This window comes from Cherax quadricarinatus, chromosome 79 (genome assembly GCF_038502225.1).
Source record: "Cherax quadricarinatus isolate ZL_2023a chromosome 79, ASM3850222v1, whole genome shotgun sequence".
In the NCBI taxonomy this organism is placed as follows: domain Eukaryota; kingdom Metazoa; phylum Arthropoda; class Malacostraca; order Decapoda; family Parastacidae; genus Cherax; species Cherax quadricarinatus.
The window spans coordinates 4,799,577-4,823,203 of NC_091370.1; the positions used below are offsets into that span (position 1 = coordinate 4,799,577).

The window sequence follows — 23,627 nt, forward strand, 5'->3', positions numbered from 1 at the left end:
TAACCAGTGGTACGGCCTGAGAGTCTCCCAGTAACTTGCATCAGAGGAGCATCATTGAGAATCATCGAGGCAATATGTGCTAGACCTGGGTTTATTTTACTCGGACTTGTCTATTGCGGCTGCATCCAAAACAAGTAACGTCATGGAGGAACTTTCCTCTGAGATTAGGCATCGTGTGTCTAGACACACGATGCCTGTCATGCAACACCGACAACCTTTACTCTAGACTCCAGAGTACCGGTTGTCTGTGTTGCATGACTTACTGGCTCCTTCATGAGTGCTCGCTTCGCAGTCTGTTGATCTGGCTGAGCAGGTTTGAGCAGAAGCTCCTTCACTGTAGTCCATCTACAATTTCACGGTGAGAGTTCTCGCGTAATGCCTGTTTCTGAGGCGCAGTAGCAAGCAAAACACGAACAAAAACATTAAAGCAAGAAGACAAACTTCTGTTTTTACTTTGGGAGATGCTGGACTTAAGAGCTGAGACTTGTAAAATTTGCATGAACCATTAAAGTCACTGTGATGGAACATCAACAATATGTTAAATGAGAAAGACTGACCAACTGAAGCTTGCCTAGTGTTGTTGTGATGACGGCTTCACTCAGACACCAGAAAATATCTGCCTGATCCGAGGTCACAGAATAAACAAAATCACGTGTAACTGTTAAAAAATTTAGAATTGTTGGATTCTATACCATAGCAGAAGAATACCTCTTTTGGTTGGCTTCAGATTTTCAACATAAGTGTGTGTTACATGGAGGAAAATTTAATTCAAATAGGCTTTGTAACATCTAATTCTCCTTTGAGTTGGTCTGCAATACTAAGAAATTAGGCTATCAACTATAAAAAAGGAATTAGGCTGTGGAAAATAATTTCCCAAAATTATGCTGTGTAAATAAACCTGATTAAAAGTATATTTTAAAGAATGGAGCCGACAGGGAGGCTCTGCGCCTGCGCTGACGAGCAGGAGGGAGTCTCCATTGTTTTTTTAATGCGTTACAGGCACTCTAATGTAATGTGCTTAATTTTCGTCGCTCTAGGGGTTATATTGGGCTTAAAACCTTTCAAATAGGAGCCGAAATTGTTGGATGTGCATTCCTGCATAACTTGAGCATTAAACAGATGTACAAGACAGCTCCAGGAACCTCAGATAAGCTAGCTAAATTATGTTTGTAATTCTGGCCAGTATTATCATCATAAATTTGGGTAGAGGGGGGTTCTGTACATGACACACAGTAATCTCCAGACTAATTGGTGAGTGTTATGATTATAAATTCCCCTTCTCTTATATAAATGTGTATATGTAATCATTTATTAATGTTAATATACAGTCCACAAATTTATATTAAATTTTACCAGAGTTCCTGGTGATGTACATTTCATTTGCAATTAATATAGGTTTAGAGCAACTTGTGGAGAGATAGATGGTAGGTATCGAAGGGGGACATTTTTTTGCGACCTAGGTGTCCTAAAAATTCCTACTTGTCTCTGTAACTTTGATAAATAATAATTATCTTCGTTATCATTTACTTGTATGTATCTAATGAGATTCATCCAGGTAAATATAATTTCCCACATAGGCCTTTAAAACATTTTAAGCCTATACCGTGTAATTTTTTAACGCAATTACATTAGGAGTTTGGGAAATATTATTTTTCCATAACATCCAACAATTTTTTTAAGATCAGCCAGAATATACAATCTAGATTTTTCACAATGTTATGATTCGCTGTGTATCCTTTCACAGGACAATAACCTTTGTGATTTTCATTAAGAAGAGTCTATTGGTTTCCCTAATATAAACGGGTAAATAACTTCCCAAAAGCAAACATTTACAACACTTGTTTATAAATTACACAACTCTGTTGTAAAGGTCATCTAACTCAGATTACCTTATCTTATTACAGTGTCTGAATCGTCTCAAATTTAGCTTATTGTTTTTTATGTTCAAATATACATATGCAGATAAATACTTTCACACATGTCCATGTAGACTTGTATACATGCGTACAACCATGTATTTATGATATTATTGATCAATACCACTCGTTCGTGGCCACAATAATATATATATATATATATATATATATATATATATATATATATATATATATATATATATATATATATATATATATATATATACATATATATATAACAACACTGCGACTAGCCGAGGATTCGAACCCATGTTGTTTTAGCCCGCCTCATGGTGAGCAAAAAGTCCACGACGCTCTAACTCACGGGACCATACAATCCTACAAGAACCATGTACCCAGCAGAGATAGGTGTTGTACCATGATCCGAGGACATACGATGGTCTGGGTGCTTTACAGCTAATTTCATTCTCCTCCCCGTTTGGTGTACTAGCCTCCATGAGCAGTATATGTATATATATATATATGTATGTATATATATGTATATATATATATATATGTATGTATATATATGTATATATATATATATATGTATATATATGTATATCTAGGTAGTAGGTTGGTAGACAGCAACCGCCCAGGGAGGTACTACCGTCCTGCCAAGTGAGTGTAAAACGAAAGCCTGTAATTGTTTTACATGATGGTAGGATTGCTGGTGTCCTTTTTTCTGTCTCATGAACATGCAAGATTTCAGGTATGTCTTGCTACTTCTACTTACACTTAGGTCACACTACACATACATGTACAAGCATATGTATACACACCCCTCTGGGTTTTCTTCTATTTTCTTACTAGCTCTTGTTCTTGTTTATTTCCTCTTATCTCCATGGGGAAGTGGAACAGAATTCTTCCTCCGTAAGCTATGCGTGTTGTAAGAGGCGACTAAAATGCCAGGAGCAAGGGGCTAGTAACCCCTTCTCCTGTATATATTACTAAATGTGAAAGGAGAAGCTTTTGTTTTTCCTTTTGGGCCACCCCACCTCGGTGGGATGCGGCTGGTGTGTTGAAAGAAAGAAAGAATATATATATATATCATTGTAACCACGAGCAAGCAGTTTTTTATCCATAACAACACTGCGACTAGCCGAGGATTCGAACCAGTGTTGTTTTAGCCCGCCTCATGTCATGGTGAGCTCGTGGAAGCTAGTACACCAAACGGGGAAGAGGATGAAATTAGCTCTGAAGCACCCACACCATCGTACGCCCTCGGATCACGGTACAACACCTATCTCTGCTGGGCGCGTGATTCTTGTAGGATTGTATGGTTCCGTGGATTAGAGCGTCGTGGAATTTTCTCTCACTATGAGGCGGGTTAGATTACGTAAGGTTTATCAGGAAACAGGTCAAGTGTTTCCTGACGCAGGTTTTAGTTATGTGATGACCCGCACGTGGAGCTTTTGGTTATTTGAGTGAGACTTTCCACTGGCTTACCCGTCAACCACTTTAAAAATTATAGTAATGATTATAATCATTAGATATTCCAGTGGCGTGCATTGAGGCACAGAGGACGAAGATTTTGCTATACTAACATACCCTCTGATCGCACAGTGTATTTGAAGAAGCTTATTTTGGGGGCGAAACGTTTTTGGAATAGATACCAAATATAGTCGATAGGCTTTAAACCCCATTAACCAAACAAACAACCACATTTTTGTTTTGTGCTGGTAGTTAGACTGATATCAGATGACTCGGAATACCTACGTAAACTGCAGTTTTCTTGAAACAGTAGCCTGGCTCTGCCTCACATCATGATGTTGGAATGTGTCGAGCTGAAGGGAGTTCGGGGGGTCAGCACCCCCATGGCCTGGTCCATGACCAGCCTCGCTGTGGATCAGAATCTGCTCAACCAGGCTCTTACTGCTGGCCGCAGGCAAACCAACGTATGAACCACAGACCGGTTGGTCAGGTACACAATGTGCACAAACAAGCATTGTTGCTATCTACAGGTATTTTTATGTATTCCAGTAAGCTACGAGTAAATTCTGAGTAATTTCACCCATGTAAACTTGTTTACAACCACTACACAGGATGCTGTAGACTCCTACATCAGTTTATCTTGTGTAGAACGTCGAGATAATGTCTCGGGGTGTTGGTGGTCACCACAACGATCTTAATATTGGATTTACTTAGTAAATCCAACATTAGCTGTGGTGGATTATTGTTATTATAATCAAGGGAGAAGCGCTAAACCCGGAGGATTATACAGCGCCTGGGGGGGGGATGTGGAAGGCATTCAGGCTTAATTCGGGGAACTGGAGCAGATCCAATTCCCTAAATCAAGAGCCCCTCACCAACATCAAGGAACCTTCCTTGAGGGGTTTAATTAAGATAATTTTTTTTTTTTTTTTTTTTTTTTTTTTTTTTTTTTTTTTTTTTTTTTTTTTTTTTTTTTTTTTTTTTTTTTTTTTTTTTTTTTGTTTAAGACCATATTTATATCATTAATTGTATAAAATATCTTGTTAAGACTAGGATAATGTAAATATTGTCCGAATCCATTCATTCTGCTCTATCATCAATTTATCTCCCATTGTGCTCTCATTGCTAATAAATTTACTAGTAGATATGTTCTATTTGGTTTAAATATTATTTTCTTAATGGAAATTAGATAGATCACTTAGGAGCTGAAAGTTTTGTAATTAAATTAAATTAATCAAAGCCTTGAGCAAGGCTTGGGACGCAGTTTCATACACTCGAGGAGGGAACGTGGCGGGTTGAGATATTTTTTAACTCTCGTGTCTATTCTGATTCTTTATTGGGATTTTAATTGTCCCGACAACGCTTCCCGCATTGTTTAGTGTTTAAATGTTATGTGGATAAATATCAGGACCCGAAGGAAAGCTGAAAAGACTGGTACTGGAGTTTCACAATATTTTCCACCACAACCACTGGGATTCAGTATTTGGAACTACAGAAAAGTATATTTTATTCTCCCAGGGAAGTACCAAACTCGTTTCCATTATATTGTACTGAAGCTGCAAGACCTTGCTAGGGTTTGTGTAAGTGAGAGGGGAACCTAGGAGTCTTACCTAAGCCGGACATCGCCTGGATATAAGGTACACCTAGTGAAGTGTTTATGTTCCTGTCTTAACCGTTTTAATCTATAAATCTTTAACCTCTAATTTAGCATTGTTATTCTATATTTATTGTATAATAGAACATTAAATTATGTATGAACTGATCTCCAGTGGATGCTATTGAAATGATCTTTCATATTTCTACGGATATTATTCCTGCTCACTGAGTACTGAGGTGTTTTTAATACACTAGAGGATTGACAATCCTCATATTAATTATCAGTCCATTGATGATGTGGGGAAGTGTCCACATCATGGCAGCGAGGGTTATAGCTGAGATCCCCTCAAGGAAGGTTCCTTGATGTTGGTGAGGGGCTCTTGATTTAAGGAATTGGATCTGTGCTCCAGTTCCCCGAATTAAGCCTGAATGCCTTCCACATCCCCCCCCCCAGGCGCTGTATAATCCTCCGGGTTTAGTGCTTCCCCCTTGATTATAATAATAATATAGCTGGGATGACCAACTATAAGTTAGACCTTACAGGACAGGGTATAACCAGTGCTTGTACTCTCCTATAAATGCTCAGTGTTCCTTCGCCCCTCAGGGAAGGTTCCTTGATGTTGGTGAGGTGCTCTTGATTTAGAGAATTGGATCTGTGCTCCACTTCCCCGAATTAAGCCTGAATGCCTTCCACATCCCCCCCCCCCGGGCGCTGTATAATCCTACGGGTTTAGCGCTTCCCCTTGATTATAATAATAATAATAATAATCCGTGTTCCTTCAGTGTTCCTGTTCCTGCCGCTCGTGTGTATCGTGCTTAAACGTTTCCACTAAGTGATCATGTGGAGAGAGAATATGATGTTTAGGAAAGTGTTTTCTGTGTGATCTTGTTCACACCTAACCCCCCCCCCCCAGATACTCTATATATATAGACTTATATTCGATGCAACCATTTGTGGGTGAAACGTGCCGGTGAAGACTTCGCTGCGGTATCTGCTTACCTGTGAATAAAGTATATGTACTGGGTTATACTTATACCTTAAGATTTGATTGTGGTCCGATCTATCTTCTGTTTTCACTCACAATATCATTAATATGGTGCCATTATCTCGCCTCTTTCTAATAGTTTCTCAGCACTCAAATTATTATTATAGTCAAGGGGAAGCGTTAAACCCGTAGGATTATACAGCGCCTGGGGGGGATATGGAAGGCATTCAGGCTTAATTCGGGGAACTGGAGCACAGATCCAATTCCCTAAATCAAGAGCCCCTCACCAACATCAAGGAACCTTCCCTGAGGGGCCAGCACTCAGTGTCTTGAAATTTAATTGGCAACCTGCTGCTTCTAGCAGCATGGTAGGTCTACAGGGCATCAATAAGTAAAGCATATGCTTCGATTCTTATCCTTTTGGCTCTTGCTGAGAGCTGGACACCTCAGCTTCGGCTCGAAAGTTTCTTGCAAACTGATGCAACGGGACCAATCCATCGCAGAAATGGGATCTAAACAAGACATTTGAAGTACCCAAAAGGCAACAATCAAATAAAAGAACATGGATAAGATAATCATCCAAAGAAACATTTTAGCCCGGGAGACTTCCATTGTTCCTTGGACGCCCCCCTTACCGCCCTTTTTAATCTGGAAGGGAGATATCAGTGAAACGTCACGTGGGACCATAACCAAGGGCGGAATAAAAACTTGTTTCAGCATTTTTTTATACAACTTCATTTATAACCATAGATAAGCGGTCAATTACTGAAAACCAAAAATGGGGAAAATGAGGTGTATCTCAGGATGGCCGCCCTACACCAAAAATTGTTATACATAATATTCAGTCCTTTTTCATTTTGACTCCATATCCATGGAAGTTTTCATCACGGAAATCAAGCAAGTTACAAAGAAGATATGACTTTATTCATCTTTCAACCCCCAGAGGAGGGATGTGAGATGAGCGTCACTTCCATCACCCTCTTAGATCGATGTTGTGGGTCACGAAGAACAACAGAAACACCTTAGTTAAACTTTTACAAGTGTAAATGTTACTAGTAATAAATATATACATTTCCGTTCTAATTTCTCATGAATTCATAAAGTTGAAGAAACAATCGAGTTATTATTTGCGCTTTGATTCACTGGGGTACATTTACCCTCGACTTGTGTTTACCATCAAATACTCTTGCTCTCTGGAACAGAAGAAACAATGTAGCAGCATATATGCAAAGTAAAATAATGCATTTTTTTAGAAAGTAGACAGTAGAGGATTGTCATTAGAACGCCCGCAAAGTCTGGATAATTAGTCCTGAGTTAGCCACGACACTTTCACCGTGGTTAACAAGTGTTTAACGAGTTGGTTAGCATACCTGTGAAGGTGAAGGATTCTGTAGGTGAGCTTCGTTTGCTTGCATTTTATCATTCTCTCATATTTTCTCTCTCGTAATAATTTTTCATGGTGCCTTTACACTATGCTCTTTACTACTCGAAATTCGTGTTGCATATCAATTTACATCCAACAAAGTGCACTGGATGTTTTAATTAAAAATTCAGGTTCACTTCATGATAGATGAATGGAAGCTTCAAGACAAACTAATAGTGAATTAAGACAGATGTACTGCAGTCTCATCACAAATTGAGGGAACTTAATGGGCAGACTGAGCATGATATTATCACTAAGGATTTGAGTTTCAAAATACAAGGTGTTGTAAGGAGTGTATTGAGAATGATTTCTCGACAGATTATGTGACTGTTTCATGATAGACTTCATTTGTTTTTTTAATACATGAAATCTAGTTTCAGGACAGCCTATGGGTGTTTTCAGAACACATGCATAGCAGTTCGAAACAAAGTTTCCCACATATTTACATGTACGTTATTTTGGCCATGAGCTGTTTCTGTCTCTGGGATTTTTCCTGCTGCACATCACTGCTTCCTCAGCTTATTCCAAGATGTTCAGAAAGGCTAATACAATTCAGATATATCATATTTTAGTCTGTCTCTCTTTCAAAAATAATATATTCTTACGAATATCAACTTTTTCTTTTACATTTCAATCTCCTTCACACAACCGGTGGTTTCTTCATAAAGTCTGGCACTGAGAAGGATGTGGTTGAGTTGCATCAGCCTTCTGAGGCAACCACACGGCCGGCACAAAGCAAGATGGTAAAGAGGCCGAGGTCTGTAATGATACTTGGGAAAATGAAAGAGGAACCAGCAGATATATAATGGGTGTAGCTCAAGCCAGCAGTACAGTCCATAACTGACATCACTGCAGCATGTTCTCGGTAAGGCCTCCTCATGGTCTTAGTCATATAATGCCTAAACATAATCTATGAAGTGTTTCAGTCAGATTCAGGTGATTTTTTTAAATATATTTGTGGAACAGGTGGTTGAAGGGAAAGTTTATACATCTTCTGGAAGGGAGTTCCAAGTTTTAGATCCTTTTATTTGCATGGAGTTTCTATATAGATTGAATCTAACACAGAGTATTGTGTCTGTGTTGTGTTGCAGCTCTCCAGGAAGAGTCGGAGCCGTGAGTCCAAGTTCTAAGTGTCCTGTATACATATAAGTGGGGATGTGTTTGTGTATTTAGTAAGCTGAAATTTTTTATTATGGCTATTATATTTTACTTGTTTTAAGGGGGATCGAAGTCACGACCGAGCGATGAAACCAGCGCCAGGAAATACTTACCCTTGTGGGGGGGGGGGAAATACCATCAATATTACCACCTCCTCCACCACCAGTAATAATAACCGCCACCACCACCAACACAAACCCACCACTAACAATAACAAAACCACCACCACCACCAACAACAAAATCACCACCACCACCAACAAAATCACCACCGCCACCAACAAAACCACCACCACCAACAAAACCACCACCACCACCACCAAGACCAGCAACAGCAATACCAACGACAACACCAACAGCAACACCAACGACAACACCACCAACAACAACACCACCACCACCACCACCGCCAATAAGAACAACAAAAGCACCACCACTATCAACAACAACAACAACAAGAAAACCACCACCACTAACAACAAGAAAACCACCACCAACACCACCACCACCTCCTCCATTACCACCATCACCGCTAACACGACAAGCACTGACCACATTATGCAAATTACGTTAACTGTTCATATGAGACGCAGCATTCACTGTGAATATTATTAATACGTAATAAACATTTACATTCTCTTTGATGTTCCCATCATTTATACTTTATTCTTAAAGATAAATTAGAGTTACATGAATCACTTCTACACCAGTAATAAAGTCGTTGCTCACTTGTTTCGTTCGGCGTGCCATCAGATAAACACAAGATTCCAGGATGAGACAAGAACGAAACGAGACTGATCCCAGGGTGAGCCACGAAGTTTGGAGAACTCGCCTTTGCTACCTATGTTCACTGTGTGTTAAATGGGTAGCCATTTGTTAGTCATCGGTTGTGGGTCATCACCTCCTTCAGGAAATGTGTCAAATTACTTAAGTTTTGTAGATTACCTTGAGTTAATAATCCTCTCTGGTTTGTAGTTATATGAAACTCATCATCTTTATCTTCCTCTTCTTCTTCTGCCTCCTCCTCCTCCTTTTATCATCATCTTCATCTTTCCTCTTTTCATTATCAACACAAGATACGTGTGCAGTAATAAATATTACTGTAAGATAAGATAAGATTTCGTTCGGATTTTTAACCCCGGAGGGTTAGCCACCCAGGATAACCCAAGAAAGTCAGTGCGTCATCGAGGACTGTCTAACTTATTTCCATTGGGATCCTCAATCTTGTTCCCCAGGATGCGACCCACACCAGTCGAGTAACACCCAGGTACCTATTTTCTGCTAGGTGAACAGGACAATAGTGTAAGGAAACGTCGAAATGTTTCCACCCGCCGGGAATCAAACCCGGGCCCTCCGTGTGTGAAGCGGGAGCTTTAGCCACCAGGCCACCGGGCCACTATATACTATATTCATTCTTCAAGGTGGCAGCATCAGACATCCTTCAAACTCTTACTCAGTCTACTCCTTTTAATACAATGTTACTCATAAGTGGATATAACTTTTCTGTTGCTCGACCGTCGTGACGCCTGTGATTATATCTTGGAATTGGTGGCAGGATGAATACAGTTATAGAGAGCACTGCTGTGTGGTGTGGTAGTTAAGGGCTATGGTTGGAGGGTCGCCACGTAAAGAATAACAATGTGAGTGGTTCTATTTTTGTGTAACGAATTCTTTTATATTTCTATCACGGTGGTTTACATGTGAATTTTCAGACGTTGGTCCTGTGTGCCATAATGAGCGTAGTGGCTGGGGTACCCCAAGGGTACGGGTCGTCGCCTCCCCCGTCTTACGGCACCACTTCAGGTCCTGTAGTTCCCATCCTGAAGGATGAACGTCAGGGACCTGACCAGGCCGGCAACTATAACTTCAACTTCGAAACAGGTGACGGCATCAGTCGTCAGGAGCAGGGCGCCCCCCAGGGCCCAGCTGGTGCCGTGGCAGCGCAGGGAGGATGGTCGTGAGTGTCCGTGTTTGCATTAATAACGCCAACTGTTGAGTTAGGAGAGTGTGTTCTACTTTAGCATATCTGACAACAGTCAAACCAATATGATTGAAGGGCAAACAACAGTCAAACCAGTATTCACTGAATGGGTAACTGTTCTGATACCCATCTGTCACTACTGATACAGAAGGTCCTGACGACTAAGGTATTTTCCAGGTTCACCTTCCCCGACGGTACTCCTGGGGAGTTAAAATTCGTGGCTGATAATGAAGGCTACCGCCCGGAGTCTCCCTTGCTGCCCACGCCCCATCCTCTCCCAGCCCACGCCGTCGCCCAGATCGAGTTTGCCCGTCAGCAAGAAGGTGCCGGTCCCAGACCCACGTACGGTACTCCTATTAAACCAGGATACAACTAAACGATGGCCATCTCAACACTTCCCTATCCAACCCGCTATCAAGCTCTCTGCACATAAGTTTTCTGCTAGCTGTCGCTTTTAACTGTTACGTTGAAATCTGTACAGTATATCAACCATGATCAGTGACGACCTCCTGGTCTCTACACACTACACTGCAACACATCTACCATACGACCCTGTATTGTAGATAATTATTTCACAATTACGCTAACGTAATAAATTATTTAAATAATGCATTGAAGTCGAACATGGTTTAGCTTTCTGGCGTTCCATATCCGGCCCTCTGAATCACGCTTTTTCTCCAAATTATTCCTTGGCTATTTTAACACGCATGAGACAAGCAAGGTGTCTGGTGGATACTTCTGTCCTCCCTCAGGTAAAACTACACGAGAAGACTGGAAGGTTAGGACTGGAAAGGTGGAAGCCTGAAAGGGGAATAAAGCTGAGTAACTTAATACTCTTGACCAAGATCAATACCTGAACAAATATTTATCCTTTGAGAGGATCCACTGATGTTGGTAATCCTGGGCATCTTTGGGCATCTATTCATTCTTGGTGGGTAACTGTTCTTCCTCCGTGAGCAACTTTTTTTTTCCATGGTCACCACCTCTTTCTTTGTGGGCATCTCTTCCTCCGTGCTCACTTTCTCTTCCTCAGCAAATGCTTCCTCTTCCTCAGTTGGCATCTCATCTTCATGCGTGGACATCTCTTCCTTCGCGTTCATGTCCTCTTCCTCCTTGGGCTCCTTTTCATCTGTGTGCACCTCATCTTCCTCTACCCCTGACCAGCATAACTGAAGGCTCACTATCTTCATCATCTCCAGTCTTCCCTGTCACCGCAGCTTCCAGTATATCTTAATTTGTGTATATTGTTTGTTCCTTTAAACATGTTCATTAAATAAAACTTTTGTGTTCTTACAATTTCTAATTCTTCCTCTGAGGATCTCGACCAGGGTTTAAGGCGGTAGTGTAACTCTTTTTTTTTTAACACATTGACCGCTTCCCACCGAGGCAGGGTGACCCGAAAAAGAAGAAACACTTTCATCATCACTCACTACATCACTGTCTTGCCAGAGTCGTGCCGATACTACAGTTCAAAAACTGCAACATTCTCCCCCCTTCCTTCAGAGCACAAGCACTGTACTACCCACCTGGTGTAACTGTTGACACTAAATATGTGTGATCCTATCAAATCTTAGTATCTTGTATATCGTGATCAAGTTATCTTTGGATGAATAAGTAACGTGTACAACACTTCGGTATCTTTATTGCCGAAAATTGTCACCTGAGCATTTGGATTCTTTAGTCGAATACTGGAAATGTAACAGTGGAGACTGTAGATGTGTTGAGGTGGTCAGTCCCTCAGCCTCTGCTTCATACTAAGGGACTGGGCCACCTCCAGTGTTATAGTCACCTGTATTTGACTCGAGAGGTCTGCTGCGCATGCGATACGTTTCGGCAATAAACATACCCAAGTGTTGCACATGTGTCTTATTTATCAACTGGTCGTTATAGTAGACCATCCGTAATATATGTTTTCCTTTGCTATTCATTCGTCTAGAGGAGTTAGGATTAGCTCTTCCTCTCATTATCTTGCTCTACTCTCATTATCCTACTCTACTCTCATTATCCTGCTCTCCACTCTGCTGAGCTTCTGAACGTACTACATCTGTGAGCACCATCACACCTGCTGATGTGCACCATCACACCTCTTCTGTGAGGCACCATCTCACCTGCTGTTGTGCACCATCACACCTCTTCTGTGAGGCACCATCTCACCTGCTGTTGTGCACCATCACACCTCTTCTGTGAGGCACCATCTCACCTGCTGTTGTGCACCATCACACCTCTTCTGTGAGGCACCATCTCACCTGCTGTTGTGCACCATCACACCTCTTCTGTGAGGTACCATCTCACCTGCTGTTGTACACCATCACACCTCTTCTGTGAGGTACCATCTCACCTGCTGTTGTGCACCATCACACCTCTTCTGTGAGGCACCATCTCACCTGCTGTTGTGCACCATCACACCTCTTCTGTGAGGTACCATCTCACCTGCTGTTGTGCACCATCACACCTCTTCTGTGAGGTACCATCTCACCTGCTGTTGTGCACCATCACACCTCTTCTGTGAGGTACCATCTCACCTGCTGTTGTGTACCATCTCACCTGCTGTCGAGCACTATCACAGCTGTAATCACCGTCTGCGAGAAACTATTAAGCAAGACCAGCAGGTTAAGAGATATGACAGGAAGATAATTTAATAACTAGTAATCTAACACAGGCAGAACGTTGATTTATTTTTCTCCTGCAGACTGTTGATATATTTTGGGTTGGGGAAATATTTTTTGGGTTGGGCAAATGTTTTTTTGGGTTGGGCAAATATTTTGTTAGTGGGAAGGATTGTAAAGGACATAAGAACATAAGAACATAAGAAATGAGGAACACTGCAGGAAGCCTGTTGGCCCATACTAGGCAGGTCCTTTACAATTCATCCCACTAACAAAACATTTGCCCAACCCAATTTTCAATGCCACCCAAGAAATAAGCTCTGATGTGAAAGTCCCACTCAAATCCAACCTCTCCCACTCATGTACTTATCCAACCTAAATTTGAAACTACCCAAAGTCCCAGCCTCAATAACCCAACTAGGTCTATAGACTGTTCCACTCATCAACTACCCTATTTCCAAACCAATACTTTCCTATGTCCTTCCTAAATCTAAACTTATCTAATTTAAATCCATTACTGCGGGTTCTCTCTTGGAGAGACATCCTCAAGACCTTATTAATATCCCCTTTATTAATACCTATCTTCCACTTATACACTTCGATCAGGTCTCCCCTCATTTTTCGTCTAACAAGTGAATGTAACTTAAGATCAAGAAGACGAATGGAAAGCCAGAAACGATGAAGAAGAAAGAGACTGCTGTGGAAACTCCCGTGGAAACCTCCAACGCATTCTCGGTGCTACCCGACGAATGTGAGTCTACTACTGGGATCGTCACGACGAACGACAACAAGGAAGGTAAGAATATTGTTGTTGTTGGGGATAGCCAGGTTAGATACATGGATAGGGCATTCTGCTTGAAGGACAGGAGTAGGAGACAAAGGATATGCTTTCCTGGGGCTGGGATGGAGGACATTGTTAGCCGGCTTGACAACATCATGAACGGTAATGGGATCAATCCTATTATTTGCCTCAGTGCTGGAGGCAATGATGTTGGCAAGCGTAGAAGTGAGGATTTAGTTAGAAAGTTCAGGACAGCTATAGACATGATTAGGAAGAAGGGGGGGCGCCCTGTTATATGTGGCATTTTGCCAAGAAGAGGTGTTGGTAATGAATGGTTGTCCAGAGCAATTGGTATTAATTGTTGGCTGGATAAATACTGTAAGGATAATGCAGTACCATTCATTGACAACTGGGACAACTTCTATGGCCGAAATGACATGTATGCCAGGGATGGGGTTCACTTATCCAGGGCAGGTGTGGGTTTTCTAGCTAACTCAGTTGAGGGGGTTGTTAGGACTTTAAACTAGGATTAGTTAGAGGTATGGGTTTTTGCAGGAAAACTGTGAAGTCGCAGGGTAGTAATATGAGTACTAGGAGAACTAGTAATAGGCAAAATGAGGTGGATATTGGAAAGCCAGTGGCACTAATTGACAAGGACAGTAATAGGTTTAGTGGAATAATGGAAAAAAGCAGGAAGGGTAAAGAGAGAGGAGGGTCATTAAAAGTTTATTACACAAATAGTCGCAGTGCTAGGAATAAGATGGGCGAGTTGAGACTAGTTGCTAGTGCAGGTAACATAGATGTATTTGCCATTACTGAGACGTGGTTTAATTCAAAAAGTCGGGACATGCCTGCAGAATGTCACATTCAGGGTTTTAAATTGTTCCAAGTAGATAGAAGTATCGGGAAGGGGGGTGGGGTGGCATTGTATGTCCGAGATCGCTTGAACTGTTGCATAAAAACGGGTATTAAGTCTGAAGTAACACATACAGAGTCTGTTTGGATAGAATTTTCAGAGGGGCATGAAAAATTAATTTTAGGTGTGATATACCGTCCCCCAAATTTAGATAGGGACCAAGGGAGACTACTATGGGAGGAAATTGTAAGGGCCACAAGGCACGATAATGTAGTAATTCTAGGAGACTTTAACTTTAGTCATATTGATTGGAATTTCTTGACTGGGAATTTAGAATCATACGATTTCTTAGAAGTAGTTCAGGATTGTTTTTTGAAGCAGTTTGTGACAGAACCTACAAGGGGAAATAACCTGCTTGACTTAGTTCTGGCAAACAATGAATCCCTTGTTAATAATTTAGAAGTTTCAGAGGAACTGGGTGCTAGCGACCACAAATCAATTACATTTAGAATTGAATGGAAGTATGATAGTAGGGATAACTCAGTAACAGTCCCAGATTTTCGCTTAGCAGATTACGATGGGCTTAGAGAACACTTATCATCTGTTGACTGGGGTAACGAAGAGAGCTATCAATATGACAGTTTTCTGAACACAATACATGCTGCTCAAAGAACGTTTATCCCTTATAAGGAAATTAGATCAAATAGAAATGACCCTAAATGGATGAATAATAGGCTGAAATATCTACTAGGGCATAAGAAAGGAATTTATAGGCGTATCAAAAGAGGCGAGGGTCATCTTATGAATCAGTATATTGACATTAAGAGGGACATTAAAAAGGGGATAAGAAAAGCTAAAAGGGACTATGAAATTAAAGTTGCTAGGGATTCTAAAACTAATCCAAAAAGTTTTTTCCAGGTATATAGAACAAAAGTCAGAGATAAGATAGGTCCCCTTAAAAATAACTATGGGCATCTTACTGACAAAGAGAATGAAATGTGCTCGATTTTAAATAATTATTTTCTCTCGGTTTTTACACAGGAAGACACTAATAATATTCCGGTAATTAATTTTTATAGTGGATCAGAAGAAGATAAATTATGTAACATCACAGTCACTAGTGAAATGGTTGTGAAGCAGATAGACCGACTGAAGCAAAACAAGTCACCGGGTCCTGATGAGGTTTTTTCAAGGGTTCTTAAGGAATGCAAAATGGAAGTCTGTGAACCATTAACTAATATTTTTAATTTATCTCTTCAAACAGGTGTAGTGTCTGATATGTGGAAGATGGCTAATGTAATTCCTATTTTTAAAACAGGGGACAAGTCGTTACCGTCAAATTACCGCCCAATAAGCCTGACGTCAATTGTAGGCAAATTACTAGAGTCAATTATAGCTGAGATTATAAGAAGCCATCTCGATAAGCATAGCTTGATTAATGATACTCAGCATGGATTCACAAGAGGCCGGTCTTGTCTAACTAATTTATTGACTTTCTTCAGTAAAGCTTTTGAGGCTGTTGACCACGATAAAGAATTTGATATTATTTACTTAGATTTTAGTAAGGCATTTGATAGAGTTCCGCACCAAAGACTGTTGAAGAAAGTAGCAGCTCATGGCATTGGGGGAAGGGTGCTCTCGTGGATCGAATCATGGCTCACAGACAGGAAGCAAAGAGTGTCCATAAATGGGGTTAAATCCGAGTGGGGATCAGTAACAAGTGGCGTTCCACAGGGATCAGTCTTGGGCCCGTTGTTGTTTATAATATATATCAATGATCTTGATGAAGGAATTACTAGTGATATGAGCAAATTCGCCGATGACACGAAGATAGGTAGGATAATTGATTCAAACGTAGATGTTAGGGAACTTCAGGAGGATTTAGACAAACTCTACTCTTGGTCAGAAAAGTGGCAGATGCAGTTCAATGTAGATAAATGCAAGGTTCTGAAGCTCGGGAGTGTCCATAACCCTAGCACTTATAAGTTAAATAATGTAGAACTTAACCATACAGATTGCGAAAAGGACTTGGGGGTTATGGTAAGCAGCAACCTTAAACCAAGACAGCAATGCCTAAGCGTACGTAATAAGGCAAATAGATTACTGGGATTTATATCAAGAAGTGTAAGCAACAGAAGTCCAGAGGTCATACTGCAGCTTTATACATCATTAGTAAGGCCTCACCTAGATTATGCAGCTCAATTCTGGTCGCCATATTACAGAATGGACATAAATTCGTTAGAAAACATTCAGCGTAGGATGACTAAATTAATACATAGCATTAGAAATCTTCCTTATGAAGAAAGATTGAAGACTCTTAAGTTACATTCACTTGTTAGACGAAGAATGAGGGGAGACCTGATCGAAGTGTATAAGTGGAAGATAGGTATTAATAAAGGGGATATTAACAAGGTCTTGAGGATATCTCTCCAAGAGAGAACCCGCAGTAATGGATTTAAATTAGATAAGTTTAGATTTAGAAAGGACATAGGAAAGTATTGGTTTGGAAATAGGGTAGTAGATGAGTGGAACAGTCTACCTAGTTGGGTTATTGAGGCTAGGACTTTGGGTAGTTTCAAATTTAGGTTGGATAAATACATGAGTGGGATGGGTTGGATTTGAGTGGGACTTGCACATCAGAGCTTATTTCTTGGGTAGCATTGAAAATTGGGTAGGTCAAATGTTTGTTAGTGGGATGAATTGTAAAGGACCTGCCTAGTATGGGCCAACAGGCCTGCTGCAGTGTTCCTCCTTTCTTATGTTCTTATGTTCTTAAGAGTCTTCAATCTTTCTTCATAAGGAAGATTTCTAATGCTATGTATTAATTTAGTCATCCTACGCTGAATGTTTTCTAACGAATTTATGTCCATTCTGTAATACGGAGACCAGAACTGAGCTGCATAATTTAGGTGAGGCCTTACTAATGATGTATAAAGCTGCAGTATGACCTCTGGACTTCTGTTGCTTACACTTCTTGATATAAATCCCAGTAATCTATTTGCCTTATTACGTACGCTTAGGCATTGCTGTCTTGGTTTAAGGTTGCTGTTCACCATAACCCCCAAGTCCTTTTCGCAATAAGAACATAAGAACATAAGAAAGGAGGAACACTGCAGCAGGCCAGTTGGCCCATACTAGGCAGGTCCTTTACAATTCATCCCACTAACAAACATTTGACCTACCCAATTTTCAATGCTACCCAAGAAATAAGCTCTGATGTGCAAGTCCCACTCAAATCCAACCCATCCCACTCATGAATTTATCCAACCTAAATTTGAAACTACCCAAAGTCCTAGCCTCAATAACCCAACTAGGTAGACTGTTCCACTCATCTACTACCCTATTTCCAAACCAATACTTTCCTATGTCCTTTCTAAATGGTTGCGAAGCAGATAGACCGACTGAAGCAAAATAAGTCACCGGGTCCTGATGAGGTTTTTTTCAAGGGTTCTTAAGGAATGCAAAATGGAAGTCTGTGAACCATTAACTAATATTTTTAATTTATCTCTTCAAACAGGTGTAGTGTCTGATATGTGGAAGATGGCTAATGTAATTCCTATTTTTAAAACAGGGGACAAGTCGTTACCGTCAAATTTCCGCCCAATAAGCCTGACCTCAATTGTAGGCAAGTTGCTAGAGTCAATTATAGCTGAGATTATAAGAAGCCATCTCGATAAGCATAGCTTGATTAATGATACTCAGCATGGATTCACAAGAGGCCGGTCTTGTCTAACTAATTTATTAACTTTCTTCAGTAAAGCTTTTGAGGCTGTTGACCACGATAAAGAATTTGATATTGTTTACTTAGATTTTAGTAAGGCATTTGATAGAGTTCCGCACCAAAGACTGTTGAAGAAAGTAGCAGCTCATGGCATTGGGGGGAGGGTGCTCTCGTGGATCGAGTCATGGCTCACAGACAGGAAGCAGAGAGTGTCCATAAATGGGGTTAAATCCGAGTGGGGATCAGTAACAAGTGGCGTTCCACAGGGATCAGTCTTGGGCCCGTTGTTGTTTATAATATATATCAATGATCTTGATGAAGGAATTGCTAGTGATATGAGCAAATTCGCCGATGACACGAAGATAGGTAGGATAATTGATTCAAACGTAGATGTTAGGGAACTTCAGGAGGATTTAGACAAACTCTACTCTTGGTCAGAAAAGTGGCAGATGCAGTTCAATGTGGATAAATGCAAGGTTCTGAAGCTCGGGAGTGTCTATAACCCTAGCACTTATAAGTTAAATAATGTAGAACTTAGCCATACAGATTGCGAAAAGGACTTAGGGGTTATGGTAAGCAGCAACCTTAAACCAAGACAGCAATGCCTAAGCGTACGTAATAAGGCAAATAGATTACTGGGATTTATATCAAGAAGTGTAAGCAACAGAAGTCCAGAGGTCATACTGCAGCTTTATACATCATTAGTAAGGCCTCACCTAGATTATGCAGCTCAATTCTGGTCTCCATATTACAGAATGGACATAAATTCGTTAGAAAACATTCAGCGTAGGATGACTAAACTAATACATAGCATTAGAAATCTTCCTTATGAAGAAAGATTGAAGACTCTTAAGTTACATTCACTTGTTAGACGAAGAATGAGGGGAGACCTGATCGAAGTGTATAAGTGGAAGATAGGTATTAATAAAGGGGATATTAACAAGGTCTTGAGGATATCTCTCCAAGAGAGAACCCGCAGTAATGGATTTAAATTAGATAAGTTTAGATTTAGAAAGGACATAGGAAAGTATTGGTTTGGAAATAGGGTAGTTGATGAGTGGAACAGTCTACCTAGTTGGGTTATTGAGGCTAGGACTTTGTGTAGTTTCAAATTTAGGTTGGATAAATACATGAGTGGGAAGGGTTGGATTTGAGAGGGACTTGCACATCAGAGCTTATTTCTTGGGTAGCATTGAAAATTGGGTTGGTCAAATGTTTGTTAGTGGGATGAATTCTAAAGGACCTGCCTAGTATGGGCCAACAGGCCTGCTGCAGTGTTCCTCCTTTCTTATGTTCTTATGTTCTTATCTAATTTAAATCCATTACTGCGGGTTCTCTCTTGGAGAGATATCCTCAAGACCTTGTTAATATTCCCTTTATTAATACCTATCTTCCACTTATACACTTCGATCAGGTCTCCCCTCATTCTTCGTCTAACAAGTGAATGTAACTTAAGAGTCTTCAATCTTTCTTCATAAGGAAGATTTCTAATGCTATGTATTAATTTAGTCATCCTACGCTGAATGTTTTCTAACGAATTTATGTCCATTCTGTAATATGGAGACCAGAATTGAGCTGCATAATCTAGGTGAGGCCTTACTAATGATGTATAAAGCTGCAGTATGACCTCTGGACTTCTGTTGCTTACACTTCTTGATATAAATCCCAGTAATCTATTTGCCTTATTACGTACGCTTAGGCATTGCTGTCTTGGTTTAAGGTTGCTGCTTACCATAACCCCCAAGTCCTTTTCGCAATCTGTATGGTTAAGTTCTACATCATTTAACTTATAAGTACTAGGGTTATGGGCACTCCCAAGCTTCAGAACCTTGCATTTATCTACGTTGAACTGCATCTGCCACTTTTCTGACCAAGAATAGAGTTTGTTTAAATCCTCCTGAAGTTCCATAACATCTACGTTTGAATCAATTATCCTACCTATCTTTGTGTCATCGGCGAATTTGCTCATATCACTAGTAATTCCCTCATCAAGATCATTGATATATACTATAAACAACAACGGGCCCAAGACTGATCCCTGTGGAACGCCACTTGTTACAGATCCCCACTCGGATTTAACCCCATTTATGGACACTCTCTGCTTCCTGTCAGTGAGCCATGACTCGATCCACGAGAGCACTTTTCCCCCAATGCCATGAGCTGCCACTTTCTTTAACAGTATGGTGCGGAACTCTATCAAAAGCCTTACTAAAATCTAAGTAAATAATATCAAATTCTTTATCGTGGTCAACAGCCTCAAAAGCTTTACTGAAGAAAGTTAATAAATTAGTTAGACAAGACCGGCCTCTTGTGAGTCCATGCTGAGTATCATTAATCAAGCTATGCTTATCGAGATGGCTTCTTATAATCTCAGCTATAATTGACTCTAGTAATTTGCCTACAATTGAGGTCAGGCTTATTGGGCGGTAATTTGACGGTAACGACTTGTCCCCTGTTTTAAAAATAGGAATTACATTAGCCATCTTCCACATATCAGACACTACACCTGTTTGAAGAGATAAATTAAAAATATTAGTTAATGGTTCACAGAGTTCCATTTTGCATTCCTTAAGAACCCTTGAAAAAACCTCATCAGGACCCGGCGACTTATTTTGCTTCAGTCTGTCTATCTGCTTCACAACCATTTCACTAGTGACTGTGATGTTACATAATTTATCTTCTTCTAGCCCACTATAAAAATTAATTACTGGAATATTGTTAGTGTCTTCCTGTGTAAAAACTGAGAGAAAATAATTATTAAAAATCGAGCACATTTCATTCTCTTTGTCAGTAAGGTGCCCATAGTTATTTTTAAGGGGACCTATCTTATCTCTAACTTTTGTTCTATAGACCTGGAAAAAAATTTGGGTTAGTTTTAGAATCCCTAGCAACTTTAATTGCATAGTCCCTTTTAGCTTTTCTTATCCCCTTTTTAATGTCCCTCTTAATGTCAATATACTGATTCATAAGATGACCCTCACCTCTTTTGATACGCCTATAAATTCCTTTCTTATGCCCTAGTAGATATTTGAGCCTATTATTCATCCATTTTGGGTCATTGCTATTTGATCTAATTTCTTTATATGGGATAAACGTTCTTCGAGCAGCATGTATAGTGTTCAGAAAACTGTCATATTGATAGCTCACTTCGTTACCCCAGTCAACAGATAAGTGTTCTCTAAGCCCATCGTAATCTGCTAAGCAAAAATCTGGGACTGTTACTGAGTTATCGCTACTATCGTACTTCCATTCAATGCTAAATGTAATTGATTTGTGGTCGCTAGCACCCAGTTCCTCTGAAATTTCTAAATTATTAACAAGTGATTCATTGTTTGCCATAACTAAGTCAAGCAGGTTATTTCCCCTTGTAGGTTCTGTCACAAACTGCTTCAAAAAACAATCCTGAACTACTTCTAAGAAGTCGTATGATTCTAAATTCCCAGTCAAAAAATTCCAATCAATATGACTAAAGTTAAAGTCTCCTAGAATTACTACATTATCGTTCCTTGTGGCCTTAACAATTTCCTCATAGTAGTCTCCCTTGGTCCCTATCTAAGTTTGGGGGACGGTATATCACTCCTAAAATCAGTTTTTCGTGCCCCTCTGAAAATTCTATCCAAACAGACTCTAATACCCGTTTTTATGCAACAGTTCAAGCGATCTCGGACATACAATGCCACCCCACCCCCCTTCCCGATACTTCTATGTACTTGGAACAATTTAAAACCCTGAATATGACATTCCGCAGGCATGTCCCGACTTTTTGAATTAAACCACGTCTCAGTTAAGGCAAATACATCAATGTTACCTGCACTAGCAACTAATCTCAACTCGTCCATCTTATTCCTAGCACTACGGCAATTAGCATAATAAACATTGAAAGACTCTCCTTTCTCTTTACCCTTCGTGCTCATTTCTGTTTTTCTACTAAACCTATTACTGTCCTTAGCACCCGAAGTCCCTGGCTTTTCAATATGTACCTCGTTCTGCTTATTACTAGTTCCCCTAGAACTCGTAATATTACTACACTGGGACTTCACTGTTTTCCTGCCAAAACCCATACCACTAACTATTCCTAGTTTAAAGTCCTAACTGCTCCCTCCACTGCAGTTGCCAGTGCTACCACCCCAGACCTAGATAAGTGAACCCCATCCCTGGCATACATGTCATTTCTGCCATAGAAGAGGTCCCAGTTGTCAATGAATGTTACCGCATTTTCCTTACAGTATTTGTCCAGCCAGCAATTGACAATATTGTTTCAGACAACGGAACAATGCTCTTATCCAGACTGAGGGACTGACCACCTCAAAACTTTAAGGGTGATGGACTGATTACATCGTCTTCAAGTATCTTCTGCTTCTATCAACTTTTCTGTACTCGACTGAAGAAGCCTACTGTGTAGGCGAAACGTTTCGAAATAAAGATACCTAACTGTTGCATATGTGTCTTACCTAACAATCTGTCGGTATTTTATACCATTTCAATGTTCAAATTTATTATCGTTCTTAACTAGGGAGGTGGCAACAAGAGCAGATGCAGCCCTGCCAGAAGACACCTGTTTAGATCTATCAGTGTTTATAACTTGTGATAACTCATTACTGCCAGCTAGGCGAGAAATTTCTTCTTGAGCAGTTGCTTTAACATGTGATTTAAGGAAGGGATTACTAGCAATGAGTTTCTTGGGAGGGACTTGCAGGTATGTGATATTAAATGAACACGTCTTCCATGGAGGGGTGAAATGCTCTTGTTGTCTACAGTGATACAGTTCATGCAGGTTATAAAACTTAATATAACTGCATGTTTTCACAATCCATTTAGATCTGTGTGTATTTACTTATAGAAATTTAGTGAGTCATAGTGACAGTGTCTGGTTCATTTCTTAACATTCTAATACCGAGTACAGTGTTAATTTCAATAATCCTATCACTGATACTAGAAATACCCAGCTCCTTTCTCATATTAAGAACCTTTGTAGATTTGGGACAGCCAAGAATAATTCTGAGAGCTTCATTTTACATTAACTCCAAGGATCGGAGAGAAGTTTTTCTAGCTAATGTCAACATGGGAGCAGCATAATCAATTAAGGACCTAACACAGGCTATGTACATCATTCTCAGGATTCTCACATTAGCACCATAGCTGGGGTTGTAGCCAGCAACATTAGCACCAT

General features: G+C 40.2%; 1 protein-coding gene across 2 annotated transcripts; it reads left to right on the forward strand.

Moving 5' to 3' along the window:
• Positions 1-4,638: 4,638 nt before the first annotated feature.
• LOC128702780 (cuticle protein AM1199-like) lies at positions 4,639-11,863 on the forward strand. Of its 2 annotated transcripts, none has more exons than XM_053797207.2 (3): positions 4,639-4,987; positions 10,225-10,469; positions 10,671-11,863. In XM_053797207.2, exons 2-3 carry the CDS (start codon positions 10,246-10,248, stop codon positions 10,867-10,869), a joined length of 423 nt encoding a protein of 140 aa, XP_053653182.2. In that variant the 5' UTR covers positions 4,639-4,987; positions 10,225-10,245; the 3' UTR covers positions 10,870-11,863. The 2 variants fall into 2 exon arrangements, with proteins under 2 accessions (XP_053653182.2, XP_069957885.1); XM_070101784.1 differs by lacking the exon at positions 4,639-4,987 and adding an exon at positions 8,042-8,220.
• The last annotated feature ends 11,764 nt before the right edge of the window (positions 11,864-23,627 follow it).

Coding starts and splice junctions, on each gene's coding strand:
- LOC128702780 (XM_070101784.1), top strand. Junction 10,470..10,670: donor GCAGCGCAGGGAGGATGGTC/GTGAGTGTCCGT, acceptor GGTATTTTCCAG/GTTCACCTTCCCCGACGGTA.